Source organism: Heterocephalus glaber, unplaced genomic scaffold (assembly GCF_053883595.1).
Source record: "Heterocephalus glaber isolate CG9 unplaced genomic scaffold, H.glaber_assembly_v1.0 deba00001600, whole genome shotgun sequence".
Classification (NCBI taxonomy): domain Eukaryota; kingdom Metazoa; phylum Chordata; class Mammalia; order Rodentia; family Bathyergidae; genus Heterocephalus; species Heterocephalus glaber.
In genome coordinates this window covers 23,904,214-23,919,694 of record NW_028258372.1, presented here as the reverse complement: position 1 = coordinate 23,919,694, position 15,481 = coordinate 23,904,214, and the positions used below count along the sequence as shown (strand labels likewise).

At 34.7% G+C, this 15,481-nt stretch overlaps 2 protein-coding genes across 3 annotated transcripts in view; both read left to right on the top strand.

Moving 5' to 3' along the window:
• Positions 1-2,131, top strand: part of Pdc (phosducin) — a 36,275-nt gene extending 34,144 nt beyond the window's left edge. Inside the window, exon 4 of one of the 2 annotated variants that reach the window (XM_087194227.1) lies at positions 1,084-2,131. In XM_087194227.1, the coding sequence (XP_087050353.1) occupies positions 1,084-1,608 (525 nt within the window). In that variant the 3' untranslated portion in view covers positions 1,609-2,131. The remainder of the gene's footprint in view (positions 1-1,083) is intronic. The other variant, XM_004862781.4, reaches the window with a different exon arrangement.
• A 9,949-nt stretch (positions 2,132-12,080) lies between these two features.
• On the top strand, positions 12,081-12,728 carry LOC110345467 (zinc finger protein 670-like). The gene has a single exon (XM_087194233.1). The coding sequence runs from the start codon at positions 12,081-12,083 to the stop codon at positions 12,726-12,728; it is 648 nt and encodes a 215-aa protein (XP_087050359.1).
• The last annotated feature ends 2,753 nt before the right edge of the window (positions 12,729-15,481 follow it).

Below are 15,481 nucleotides of genomic sequence, written 5' to 3'. Positions count from 1 at the left end.
GTCTTGTTTTGTTTTTGGTTGGGGGAAGTGCTTAACATTCTACTGAATACACTAATAATGGAGTAGATATTATAAAGGGTGGATAATTTTATATTCTAGAGACAATTAAAAGTAGCAGTCTTGCAAGATGGAATTTAGGTCTTTTCTCGTGTTAGCTTAAACCAATGTATTAGAATAACCTAGAGGGCTTTTGAAAACCTGGATTACTCAGCCTAATTGTTACAGGCTCTGATTCAGCAGATCTGGTGGTGCCTGAAAATCTGTATTTCCAACAAGTTCTCAGGTGGTGATGCTGCTGCTCCAGCCATTAGTTCTCTGGGTTAATTTGATGAACTCTAAATAGTAGTGAATGTTTATTGTTTGAATTCCATCCTACATATTTTTTTAAAAGTAAATTATAAGATTTTTAATAGCTTTTGTGGAGGGAATACTAATGTACTAATGTCGAGGCATTTGTCAGGGACACATGGAAGGGTGAGTGTGTGTGTGTGTGTGTGTGTGTGTGTGTGTATGCATGCCTGAAATGCCCAGTATTTTTTTTTTTTATGAAAGCCACTCTAGAACAGAACCTTGTTTTTTCATGCAAAAGTGGTGGGTTGTTAAGTAGCATATTTCTGACCGAGACTGTGAGCCCCTTGGCTCAACTACATTCAGCAATAGTTCTATATGCATTTAACCATGAAACCGTTATTGAACGCCTATTATGTACCATATATAAAGCAGATGTTGAAGATAAGTGAATGGGACAAAATTCTTGCTCTCACTGAACATGTTAGAAAAACTGATATTAAACAATCAAATACATAATACAACACAAGTCATATTTATTGCTACAGAAAAAAAACAGTACATACAATGGAGACTATTGCAGGGGGGCTCTTTTAAATAATCAAGGGAGGTGACATTTGAACAAACACTTGAATGGAGTAAAAAAGAAAGTTACATCAGGAGTGGGGAGGTGGTGGTCAGGGCAGACAGAAAAACAAGCACAAACTCTCCTTGAGCTGAGAATGGGTTTGGTGTATCTAATAAACATACATTTCTGACTGAATGATCACTACAAATTCTTTCATATATTCTCAGATGAGCATACAAGAATATGAACTTATCAATCAAGACAAAGAAGATGAAAATTGCCTTCGTAAATATCGGAGACAGTGCATGCAAGATATGCATCAGAAGCTGAGTTTTGGGCCTAGATATGGGTTTGTGTATGAGCTAGAAACTGGGGAGCAATTCCTAGAAACAATTGAAAAGGAGCAGAAGATCACTACAATTGTTGTTCACATTTATGAAGATGGCATTAAGGGCTGTGATGCTCTAAACAGTAGTTTAACATGCCTTGCAGCAGAATACCCTATGGTCAAATTTTGTAAAATAAAAGCTTCCAAAACAGGTGCTGGAGACCGCTTTTCCTCGGAGGTGCTCCCCACACTGCTTGTCTACAAAGGCGGGGAACTCATAAGCAATTTTATTAATGTTGCTCAACAGTTCACTGAAGAATTTTTTGCTGGGGATGTGGAGTCTTTCCTAAATGAATATGGATTACTACCAGAAAGAGAAATGCATGCCCTTGAGGATACCAACATGGAAGAAGACGTTGAATAAAGAGTCACTAGATTAATATCTCATGTTTATCCTTTACACATTGAACATTGATTTTGATAATATCCATATTCCTGTAGAGAATATTAAATATGGACGTAGCTATTGTTAATTTGGGGAAAAAAAGATTGACACTAAAGTTGTGTTATTAGCATTTTTAGTATTAGTTATTCAAATTCATAGAATATTTTACTACAAAAACACCATAATCTTCAGCAATATTATTAGTAAACAAAGAAGATGAGGATAATACCTGTATGCTGCTTTTCAAAGTTATATGTTACCTTTTTATTTCTTGTTTTTTCCCCAGTTTTAATTTGTCCTTTCCAAACTACATTATTAACTATAATTTTACTTCTGTAATAATAAAATATGATGAGGAAATAAGTTTTCTATATGAAGCCTACTGTTGCTTAAATATTACATTATCAATCTCCTAAAAACTTTACAAGGCTCACAATACAAAAAGTTTTCATTCAATAAAATCTCTTGTATTCCAATCACATCAATAAAAAGAAATTTAGACACATTGTGCTAGATTTAAATTATTAAAAATGTTGCGTGTATTAAAAAGGTAGGATGGAATCAAGGTCTTGTTATCTAGATAGAAGAATAATATTTATTAATAGTAATAATTTCAGTTGTCATTTATGGATTGCCAATTATGAGCCAGTATTTTATAAAGAGCATATCTGATTAATAACCATAAATCTGAATGTAGATAATATTATTCCTGTTTTTAAAATAATGAAACTAATTCAGAAAAATGAAGTACAAGTCCCATTTTTATTTCCTTTGAAAACATATGGAAATCTGTCCTTCTAAACACATGGAAGTACAAAATAAAATATAATTTTAAAATGTTTTTAAATGCACAAATTATCTAAAGAGAAAAAAAAAAAAGAAATTTCTAGGTGTCTAAATCAGAGTGGAAATATACCAGTGAGTGACAGCTGAAGCAATATGGTCGACAATTGAAGACATGGTGCTTGACAAATACCCAGGAAGGGGACACCTGTGAGATCTGTATTTAAAGCAAGTTGGCACATTTCTCCCTAGCAGCCTAATGGTGAAACCAGACATGTCACAAGTTTTAGTCTCCACTCTTTGAAATGACTATTTATAGCTTTTCTTCCTTCTTAGTCAGTTTATACCCCTTTCTCCCACTCTGAACATTTCATCTTGCTCATACTTCATTGAAAAAATAGAAGTGACCAGGTGAGACCTACTTATCTTTATCACCAGAATTAAAATGTGCAGGTAACTAGTGCTTCTGCTGAGTCGTGATGGAGGTGTCTATGCAGCGATCTGCGGTCGTCTGATGAAGCTGTGTTGTAGATCCTGTCCTTTCACCTAGGCAGTCATTGTTTGCAGTTGTTCTCTTGCTCTCTGCCCCATCTATTTCTCTCTTTATGTTCTATTATTCATAGTCTTATGAGTTTTTAAATTGCCCACCATTTAAAATATGCTCACTTATAATGTAAAATTCCCAGCTACCACTCACTTCTGCGATTTTCTTTATAATAATGCATGTCAAAAGAGGAATCTAAAGTCACCATATTTACCTTTCGTTTCCTACTATTTTTCATTGCACTCCAATCAGGGTTTTGTTTCTATTTTGTTCCTAGCACTTTAATTACAATTGTGGTCTTGTCAAACTTCATGGTTAATTTTTTTTTTTTTTAAGACAGGGTCTCGTTGTGTATTTCAGGCTGGCCTTGAATTCATGGCAATCTTCCTGCCTCAGCTTCCCAAGTGCAAGGATTAAGGAATACGTCACCACACCTAGCTCTTAATGGCTAATTCTTCTTTCTTATTTTGTTGTCTTCTATAAGCCTCCCTTCTGAGTCTCTTCTTGTTTTGACCACTCACTGCCTGTTTGGTTACTATGCTCATGACTATTCCTTCAAAGTCCTTCTCTGACTTCTTCAAACACTCACTCTAGGAAACCTCCTCCAGTTCTTAGTCTTAACCAACGCTTAAATTCAGTCCATTCTCAAATTTAGCTTCGCGTCCTTCCTGGGCTCCAAAATCCTATATTTCAACTCAGGGAATGGAGGAAATAACTAAAGGAAGAAGAATGGGAAAGAAAAAAAGGTCTTGCTGTTTTTACTATGTATTAATGATATGGAAATGGGTAAGATAGACTTTTTTACTCTAACTAAATCACAATGACCAGTCTCTTACATATTATTGCTGTTTTTGTATATGTATCTAAAATTCCAAATATTTTTTCCTGTTTATAAATTTGGAACTGTGTTTTAAATATCCTGTGGCCTATTTCTAAGTTGGTGAGCAACAATCATATCACATGGAGAAAAAGTGCTAGGAGGGAGGTATGCAGGATAATTATGTAAGGAGCTTTTAAAAATAGTTCAACATGTTTTCTGCTATCAAGCAAAGGCTAGAAAATGTATTAATCCTAGTTCTCTACCAAGGAATTACTGGGCTTAAAACCTACAGCAAAACATAGAATCCTTGCACAAGATATTTATAATTCAAAAAAGTCCTTAGTATAATAGCTCTTAAGATTGACACTAATTCCATGGACTAGAAGTACTTCAAGGACAGTGGCAAGCTAGCGAGCAAGGATGGCCAAATAACAGAACAATATTAACAAAACAAAATATAAACTATTTTCAATTATTAGTCAGTGTTAACTGCAATGTAATGCAGTGAAGACAGAAAAGAAAGGCTAAACAGTGAAAGAATACTCTCATCTATGCAAAAAAATAAAAAAGGATAATAATCAATGATTTGAAAGATTCCTGTTTAAAGAAAGTTTTACTCTTATAAGAAATGACCCACAATACTTTAATGTAGAATAGAGAGCAAGCAAGCTTAAGCAAGACTAAATCGGGAATGTATTTAACCCATAATTGCCAAAACAAAAGTAACTAGGTGGCACCTGTATAGACAGTGAGTGATGATAGCAACCATTCTCAAAATAAGCACTTGGTGACTAAGGGCTGTGAGGGTGAAGCTTTGATGGAAACACTCATCAGGAAGAGTTGCACGAAAGGCAGGACTTGACTAGAATATTTGCATTTGCTGCTGCAGACATCTTGGATTACAAACTCTCCTCATGTAAACACTTAATCTGCTATTTTATTAGGTAGGAGAAGAGATCATTTTTGTCTCAGCAAAAGAATGAAGTTTAAATGTAAATCTTTAAAATGTCATAGCATGTCTCACAATAAACTATTCAAATAATAACTTGAAAGAAAAACCAAAAGCATTAGTTGAAAGGCAATAGGAAAATTGGTAAGGAAATAACAAAATTACCTTGTATGTTGAGAAGCTCATTCACTCATTTGTTCTCAAAATTTTTATTGATAACCTGCAATCTATCATGTAGTGTCCTTGACATCAGAAAGTTCAAGGGAAACAAAACAAATATCTTTGTAAGCAATAAAAAATAAAGTCACCTGAATGTTTTTCTATGCTTGTATTGTGGTAATGATGAGTTATCTTGAGCACCAGTGCCAGGCTTTCTAGACTTGAAAACACTCACTCATTTTGTGACCTTGGGAAAATTAACTTCCCTATACCTGTTTTGTTATTGTTGTTTGTTTGTTTGTTTGTGAAACAAGGATAACATCCTCACTGGGTTATTGTGAAGAAAAATTAGTAAATCATGTAATCTTTTAAGAATAGTGCCTGACAAGTACTATTCCAATGTTAGTATTTATTTATTTACTTATTTACTGTACTGGGTTGAACCTAGGGCCTTCACACTGGGCTACATCCCCAGAAGGATTTTTAAAAATTGTATATAAAACAGGATCTCACTAGCTTGCCCACTCTGAGCTCAAGCTTGTGATCCTTCTGCCTTGGCCTTCCAAAATGCTAGGATTACAAGCATATGCCACAATGACTGACTAGTACTTATTATCAATAGGCATACATGAAGTAAAATGGTGCATGCAGTACATAAATATAAGACATTAAAGAAATATTTATGTATGCAGAAGCTAATTTATGAAGAAGCCAGGATTCAGTTCATCTATACCAGTAATGGTGAACCTTTTAGAACTTTCAGTGATAACAAACAGCCTTGTTGCAGCACACATGCCATGGGTTTACTACCACTGATATATATCTCTTATGTTACGCTAATTAAGAAACATATTAAACATTTTATAGACAATATATTAATTGAAAGAGAAATGTCTTTCCAAACTACCAGGTTGAAAAAAAAAGAGAGAAAGAAAGAAGATATCCAACCCATTCACCTACCCACTGAATACATTGAACTCTACAGTCCATCTTATATGATTTTGGGCTCCATGAATGCCAATGGCCACTTTCAAATTGAAAATCTTTCCTTAATTAGTTTTCATGGTATCACTCTTCGGATTCTTCTTTGTTTCTGGGACTTACTTCTCTCAGCTTTATCTTCTGCCCTTTTTTGGCATGGTCCTAGTGTAATAGTATTTTCTCAGATTAGTCATCCCCAATTCCCTTTTTGGATTCTGTTATTCACTCTTCTGTTATTCAGGCTTCTGAAACTATTATTGACATCCCTGGCCAGATAACTTTTCAGTCGGGATTAATTCTGTGTATTGTAGGTTGTCTAGCATTATCCCTTGGCTTCTGCCCACGGGATGCCAGCAACATCCCTTCCCCAGTTGTGACAACTGAAACTATCCTTAGACATTGCCAAGTATCATCTGGAAAGCAAGAATCACCCCCAGTCAAGAATCACTTACCTCTCTCTATAAAATGTCTATCTTCTGTCTCCTGTCCTATTACAAGTTGATAGAAATTGAATTACCATCATCTGTCACTTGAACCATTTCCACAGTTTCCTAACTGGGCAACACAATTCCATATTCCACTGACACTACACGGATCCATAAAGTACTGTGACTAGGGAATCCCAAGACTGTTAGCCCTGCAGCTAACAGTGGTAATCTGTGAGACAAATGAAAAGAAGTAAAACTGTAAGAACTTATATTTACATTGTGAAATATTTGGGCAGATAGACACCCTTTTTACTTGTGGGAAGTAAAGTAACTGTATGGAAATATACTTCTGAGAAATGTACTTCTGAAATATACATTCTTTTCTTTCAAAAGAATGTAAACTCGGGCCGGGGATTTAGCTCAGTGGTTTCGCCACCTGCTGCGCAAGCGCAAGGACCTGAGTTTGATCCCTGGTACCAAAAAAAAAAAAAAAAACAATGTAAACTCAACAGTAATATTTTATTAGGCAATGTTCAAGAGTTTGATCCTTAATTAAAAGTTCAAAACCTGAAGAGAGTATAAAGACCAAAATGGTGCTGACATAAAGTTATATAAAGATATGCAGGCTTATAATAAAAGTTATTTTTAGCAAGTGGACTTGAAAAAAATTAATATATTAAATTATATATATATATAAATCGTGAAGGTACATAAACACAATAATCCTTTAAACTATTCTTCAAGATAGGTGCTTTTTCAATAACTCTTGTATCATTTTTGTAAGTTAAAAACTAATTATTTAATTTTAATATTACATAGTATGGATTTGCCATTGATTATATGAGGTTGTTTCTTTTCTGCCCACACTAAGGATGTTGCTGAGTAGGTGTGTGTGTGTTTTTATGTGTTCTGGGGAGCACTCTCAAAAGTAGAATTACTGGGTTAAAAGATCAGTTTTATCCAGTTACCAGTTGATGGGCATTTGGGCTATTTCCAAGATTTAGCTATTACAAACTGCGCCGCTTTAAACATGGGTGTGTATATATCGCTGTGGTGTGATGCTTTTAATTCTTTTGGGAAGATATCCAGGAGGGGGATAGCTGGGTCAAATGCGACCTCTAATCCTAGCTTTTTTTTTTTTTTTTTTTTTTTTGGTACCAGGGATAATCCTAGCTTTTTGAGGTATCTCCATTCTGATTTCCACAGCGGTTGCACCAGTCTACACTCCCACCAGCAGTGGAGCAGGGTTCCTCTTTCCCCACAGCCCCACCAGCATTTGTTATTGGTTGATTTCATGATAGCAGCCATTCTTTCTGGGGTGAGGTGGAATCTCAGCATTGTTTTCATTTGCATCTCTCGAATGACCAGTGATGTTGAACATTTTTTAAAATGTTTATTTGCTCTTTCTACTTCTTTGTCTGAGAAATGTCTGTTCATTTCAGACACTCATTTTTGGATTGGGTCTTTAAATTTGGGGGTTGTGATTTTTTAAAGTTCTTTATAAATTCCAGATAGCAGACCTTTGTCTGAGGAACAGCTGGTAAAAATTTTTTCCCACATTGTGGGTTGTCTCTTCACTCTTGGTAGTTTCTCTTGCTGTGCAGGAGCTTTTTAATAAGATGATTTCCAGTTGTGATTCTTTGTGCTGGTTCCCATGCAACTGAGGTTTTGTTCATGAAGTCTTTTCCTACACCAGTGTCTTCAAGAGTTCTACCTAACCTCTCTTCCACCAGGTTTAGTGTTTTTGTTTTAATATTTAGATCTTTGATCCATTTCAATTTTAGTGTATGTGGTTTTTTTAAATAAAATGAAGTACTACTCAGCCATAAAGAATGAGAAACTAGGGCATTCATGGCTAAATGGATGCACATCGAGATCATACTCTTTTAAGTGAAATAAATAGGACACACATGTGTAAATGCTGAATAGTTTCTCTAGTGTGAGAAACTGAAAGTGTAAATGAGGATCAAAATGTATAATAGATAATGTGAAATAGGAAGAAAAGGTCCAAAGGGGAAGGCAAAGGGGAAGTGGGAGGGGTAGGGAAAAGGAAAGAAGGGAAAGGAAAAAATAAGAGAAAAGGAAAAAACAGAAGCAAAGTCTGTAAATAGGGAGGGATGGAGGGGTTGCTGGGAGGGCTGGGGAATGGGGAAAAATAAGAACCAAGATACATCATGTAAAGATACAAATTTCCAATGATGAATGTCATCATATTGTATACCTAAAATGTACCAATAAATTTAATGAATTTTAAAAAATCAGTTTTAATTTTAAGAAATGTGGACACTTTTTAAAACACTAGAGGTTCACATTCCCATCAGCAACATGTGTCTCCCTTGATGTGTGACTTCAATCTTTTGTCTGGATGGTCACAGGCTTTTTTAATCCTTCAAATGACAGAACTATGTTTGTCTACTGATTGTTCTCTGTCATTATTTCTTCAGGATTTTCTTGATTCTATATTTAAATGTTTGTTCTGTCCCATTTCTCTGGTTCTCTTCTTCAGGACCCCTGTTATGTGTATGTTGATATTCTTTTCGGACTTCCATAGCTGTTATTTTCTTTCTTTGCTCATTCTTCTCTCTTGCCCTCTAAATTCCATACCTGACTTTTAGCCTTTTCCCTGTTGTGTTGTTTCTAACATGGCCTTGTTTCTCTGATGCTATTGTTTTTCTTTTTAAACCCAGTTAGCCACATTTCAAGTGCTCAGAAGCTGCTCCTGGGTGAGACAGAACAGCTTTCAGATGAATGGAATTTCGGGCCTGCAGCTCTGGTGCCTTGCCTAGCTCTCAGCTGCTGCAGTGCCCCGATCTCCCCAGGCATCGCTGAGAAACTCGAAGGCTTTGAAACAATGTGCAAGCTACTTGACAGTCTGTGTCACCGAGGTGAATTTCATGTAGAAATGAACAAGGAGTCTAACTTGTGGCTGTAAAGTCTGGGGACTCATCTGGGTCCAAACTCTATCTAAACTCTTGTATCTTTAATAAGAAAATTTTGAAATCATTAAAGAACAAATACATTCATCATGAGCAATTGTTTATTTTCTTGTTATGAAAATAAAACACTTCATGAACAAGTTAAATATTAAATTCCTAAAACATCTATGATGGCCAAAAACTACGTACATTCATTATTCCTAAGGCATTTATGTGAGGACAATATGAGCTATGCTGCGGAATAGTAGCTTTGGTGGCACCCCATACCTAACATTTTTATAGTGTGTTGTAATATATGGACGATTTTGAACTTAGAATGAGGTTAATTCCTCATAAACTCATCATAAACTGAAAATATCACAAGGTGGAAATACATTTAAAACATCTAACCAACCCAATGCTACACCTTAGCAACACAATATACTGGAGAGAAATTTTTGTTTACCCTCATGATTGAGTGGCTGACTGAGTCTTGTAGTTGGCATCACAAAAGAGAATCACATGCAGGAAAAGATCAAAATTCAGAATGGTTTATGCTGAATGTATGTGGCTTCTGCATCATTATAAAGTCAAAAAATTGTAAGTCAAAGTACCATTAAGTCAGAGACTATGTGTATAATCACTTTACATTTGTATTTGAGAGATTATGAGAATATTATTGCCCTATGAGATTGGAAGATATCATTAATAATGCTCTGTTCAAAGATGAAGAAACTGAAGCACTTGTGGTAGGTTGCCTTGTTCAAGTTTATATAGCTAGTGAGATACAGAGCTTGAACTTAACCTTTGAGCCTACTAATCCTAACTCCTGCGCTTTTCAAATTACATCATATATCTTACCTGGCAATCACTAACACAAAGAATGCATTAGCAACCAATTTCAGCATTTTCTATGACATATCTTAATATATTTCAGGTCTACATGTCCATTCTATAGAAGAAAACAGAAAAGAAAACAAAGTTATTTGGGATCCAGGAAAAGGCCACAACTCCAACAACTAAGAGAGTGGGCATGGCTCTTGCAGAAAGAACAAGACAAAGTATATAGTTATATCAGTTTTAAGTTGCAGATTTTCATTACTTCACCAATAGCATTAAAAAAAACATTAAATTTTATCATTATTTGAAGCCCTCAACTACAACAACTGTCCAAGTCTGTTTACCTTGAAGGGCTTTATGTTTTGCCACAGTATATGAGGAAAATGCTCTTAAAAATAGTATTTCATAAAACTAAGTGTTACATCCTAGGTTATATTATTTCTTGGTGTTCATTCCCCATTCACAATCTTTGAACACATTCACATCTAGCTTGTTTTAAACACATTATCTCCAAAACAATAATTCATTTTAAAGGTTTTCATTTGTTTCTTGCTGACAATACAAAATTAGTTCCCCTACAGGGTTCCTGTTCTAAGAAATTAGATCCATTTTCAAGAGTCAATGATAATCACACATCAAATTAAACTTGCTTGGCAACTTGAATTATAGAGGCTTACATAACAGATTGTGTAAGTCCCACAGAAGTTTAGAGAATAAGGCCATAGCTCTGCACTGTATTTACCTTTTATTAAAAATAAATGCAGATATCATTCTTGACAATCATTTTGTCCTCCAATTTGTTTTTGTCTCCTTCATGTATTTTAGGAGACTGGAGATTTTTTTTTTTTTGTACCAGGGATTGAACTCAGGACCTTGTGCTTGCAAGGCAGGGGTGGTGCCACTAAGCTAAATCCCAGGCCCAACTGGAGATTTTTTAAAACCTTATTTTGTTGTTATTTTGGTGAAATGGGGAGAACTTCTAAATCTCCATTTGGCTCTCCTAAAGGACAGCAGTGAATTATCTATTTGAAATCAGACTTTACTATTCTTAGTTCCAGAGTGAAAATTAAAGTAGAAATAATTTAAAACATAATAATAGTAACAAAAATAAATCCTTTAAATTTACTAGTTAAAAGGTACATGTTGCTTAATTATACTTTTTTAGAAACTCAGATACTTAGTACTCAAAAGAGATGTACTTAAAGCACAAGGATACAGAAAATACAAAATACAAAATGATAGAAAAATTTTATCAAGCAAATATAATTTTTAAAAGCAAATGTTATTAAGTTAATAATAAATAAATTTAAAGAAAAATTAATAAATGTAGAAATAGTCACCAGGAAGATCTAACAGTTTTATACTTAAATATTACTAATGAAATATCACAAAAATATGCACAGTAAAAATTGTAGAATACAAGAAAAGTGTGACAATTCATTATCAGAAATATCAATACTGTTTGTTCAATCTAGATCAAATAGCAAAAACTAGTATACATGCAGCTATTAACTACATAATTAACAAGCTATACCTAAAAAACATGTAAAACATTACAACCAATAATTAATGATGTAACCACTTTTTTTCCAACACATGAGAACACTTTCAAAGGTTAACAATAAATGAGGACAATATAAGGTCATATTTTAGGACTGCAGTGTAATTAACTAGAAATTGATAAGAAATTTATTTTTGTTATTACAAACAAATACACACACATCTCTAAATTCCTTTGTCAAGAAATAAATTGTACTGGTATCTAAAATTCTTAAAACTGAAATAAAATGATTTCATATCAAACATTCATATATCAAAACTTCAGGGATATAACAAAAGAGGAAAATTTTACTACTGAAAATATAATTTACAAAAGAAGACAATAAACAATCTGAGTATTCAACTCAACAAATTAAGAAAATGAAGTATTAAGCACAGTGCTGAGAGCTGCCCAGCTGGGTAGGCCGTCCTGGTTTAGGATTTCTACTGGCTGCAGGCTGCAGGAAGCACCCGGGGAGACCCTCCAGCAGCCATGAAGGCAGTGACCTTTGAGGATGTGGCTGTGGACTTCACCATGGAGGAGTGGGCTTTGTTGAATCCATCCCAGAAGAAGCTCCACAGGGATGTGATGTGGGAGAACTTTAGGAATGTGGCCTCTATAGGAAGAAAGTGTGATGATCAGCAAATTGAAGATGAGTACAGAAATTACTGGACAAATCTAAGAAGTGCAGATGCAGATAAATGCTGTCAAGATAAATTACGGTGTCAACATGGAGAAATGGTTTGTGTGATTTCTGGTCCAAATGTGCCCATGAAATTGCTTGGTGTAAAACCAGGTGAAAGCCTTGAATGTGGAAAGCCTCTGATTGGTCATTCATCACCAATTGTGCCCATCATAAATAACACTGGACTTAAATCATATGAGCTCTGTGGATTTAAACAGAAGCTGTCTAAATATTATAGACATGGGAAAGCTTCCACTGACTTTCAGTCCTTTCGAAACATGAAAAGACAAATCCTGAAGAAAACCCTTATAGATATAAGCAATGTGAAAAGTCCTACTCTGATGGCACTGAAGGAAATAATGCTAAAGAGAAATCCTTTGTATACAAGCAAGATATTAGAGCCTTCAGTACAGCCAACCATGTTCAAATCCAGGAAAGAAATCACAGTAACATGAATACCTACATATGTATACAATGTGGAAAAGCATTGAATTCTCACCATGATATCCAGAAACATGAAAGAGCTCACACTAGAACAAAATCATATGTAAATAAAAACAGTTGGAAATTATTAAAAAAAGAAAAAAATAAAATGAAGTATGCCAGAACTGGGGCTGTAGCTCAGTGGTAGAGTGCATGCCTTGCAGGGCAGGAACCTGGGTTCCATCACCAGCACCACACACACATACACACACACACATACACACACACACGCATGCACACACTCAAGGAAGAGGGAGAAGGAGGAGAAGGAGAAAAGGGAGCAGAAGAAGAGGAAAAAAAGGTAAACTAATAAAGTAGAGAAATGAAGAAATAAGACCAGAAATCAGTAAAATATAAATTCAATAGATGAAATCCAAAAGCTCATTCTTTAGACCAACAGAACAAAGAAATATCTGCTGGACCAATGGCACAGGATGGAGTGGAAGTGAAAGAAGCATAGACATCATCAGGAAAAATTTTAAAATAAAAATATAGAATTGAGATAGAAAGATACAAAATACTGTGAACAACTTAACCCAAATACATTTGAAAACAAATTTATCAGAACTGATATAAGTGAAAAGTCTGAATAATTCTGTGGCTAATATCGCAGCCAGAAAGTAGTTACAAAATATTACCTCCCCTTAAAAACACAAGATCTAAATTTACAAGTTAATTGTATCAAACTGACAACAGATAATTTTATAGTCTTTCTTAGAGAACTGAGAGACAATGATTCACAACTCATTTTTATTAAACTAGTGCAATCTTGATGATGACAATAAGAGAAAGGAAAACTTCACATTAATGCTTCTTATTAGTATGGATGTAAAACTACACCCAAAAGTGTATGAGGAAGATAAAAGGTCACCAAATTGGATTTATCTCAGGATGTACGGCTAGATACATGAAAAACAAAGCTATAGGTTATGAAACTCTAGTCTTAATGTTTTTATTTGTCACCATTACCCAGGCTCCTTCTCATCTCCAAATGATATAGTGCAGCTCCCAAAACCTGTTACAACTGCAACTCACTCAGGCTGAGTGAGTGAAGTACCTCTGACCATTAGGCCTCAAATCCAACCTCCTCCAAATACCCTGAAGCTCAGGCTGTCATAATTCTTAACCTTGCATTCATCATAGTCAGTATCTAAAATGTAAGCTTTCCTTGCCACCTGTTCTCTTTCCCTACTTTCTGCCCACTCCTAACCTGTCCTTGACTGGAATACTCTATGGTACCATCCTTCATCTCTACAACAGGCTGTCCATTTTGCACTGTAAATTCAGCATACTTTCCTTTATGTTCAACCTCTCTCCAAGCATTCCTTTCATGTTTGGCCATAATTGAAACCTGGCTCTTCAAAGCATATACACTTTCCCTTTATAGCTTTTAAGTGTTGATTGCATATTATTTCATAATATAAATATCCTTCTTGGCACTCCACTCTGTCTCACCACAGGTCATTGTTCTCATTCACTTCTGTAAAATTTCTATTTATCTTTTAGGCTTATATTATTTGTATGCGGTAATTTTTTACTATGTTTGTAACTATCAACTATTGACTTACTAAATTCTCTCAGTTATCAAAAGCTTGACTCACATCTATCTTTATGCATCAAGTCCTATCATCAGGCACCTACCCATAATCTTTATTAATAAGAATCTAATCTCCACTTCATTTATCCCTGGCAGTGCATTTAAAATTAGATAAAGTGTGCTTCCTGCTCCTGTGCCTTCTCTCTTCCTTTCTCATTCAGCTTAGATTTCATGGTCCATCATTATCTTAAATTTCCAGGCCCTTCTTTGTGTTCTACTTATTTATTAACCAAGACTCTCAAAAACTTCTGTTCATTTTTTTTTTGATTCTTGAACCAGAGAAGACAGATTTTTAAAAAAAGGTAATACAATTACATTTATTATTACTAACCTCAAAGGTAAATTTACCACTGTATAACAATCCTACTATGTTTCTTTGATCAACTTGATCTACCATTCTTTGAAACAATTCTTTCAAATATTGCTTATTCTCATTTTCTTTTACTCTCAGATGACTTTGTCAACTGCATAGAAATGTGAGGCATCAAATGAGATCTTCAGGTTTTTACTACCAAACCTACAAGCCCATGAACATTTTCACCAATTTTCTTCTCCTTTTGAGCTTTTACATTAGAAGCACAGCATTCATTCTCCAAAAGCTAATATTTGTCTTCTTCACCTTTTCAGGAATACTAAATTCATGTTTTCCTAGTTCTTATAGTCATCCCTTCGTGCTTCTACACCTAATCATCCCCTTTCAGCAGTATCTTTCTTCTTAATTTATATATCCCACTAACCACTAGGTCTAGCTAATTACTTCCTTGAAGTTCAGTTCCAAAATTGTTAAGAGGGTGTGTTAAAAATGAAAATCCTAGGGCCAGGGATTTACCTCAGTGGTTTCACTGCCTGCTGTGCAAGCGCAAGAACCAGATTTCTATCCCCGGTACCAAAAAAAAAAAAAAAGAAAAGAAAATCCTTTGCAAATTGTAAAGCACTATTTAAAGAGGGTGGATATTATTACATTCTTGTTTTTTACAATCTAAACAGCAAAGTAATTAACTGACTTCCCAAAGTTTATTTCTTTGGCACATCTAAGGATACCACTGAATTCTCCATAATTATTACTTATAATTTAAAACTAGAAAATATTTTCAATAGGGCTAATTTGAAAGCATAAAAGATCTATTT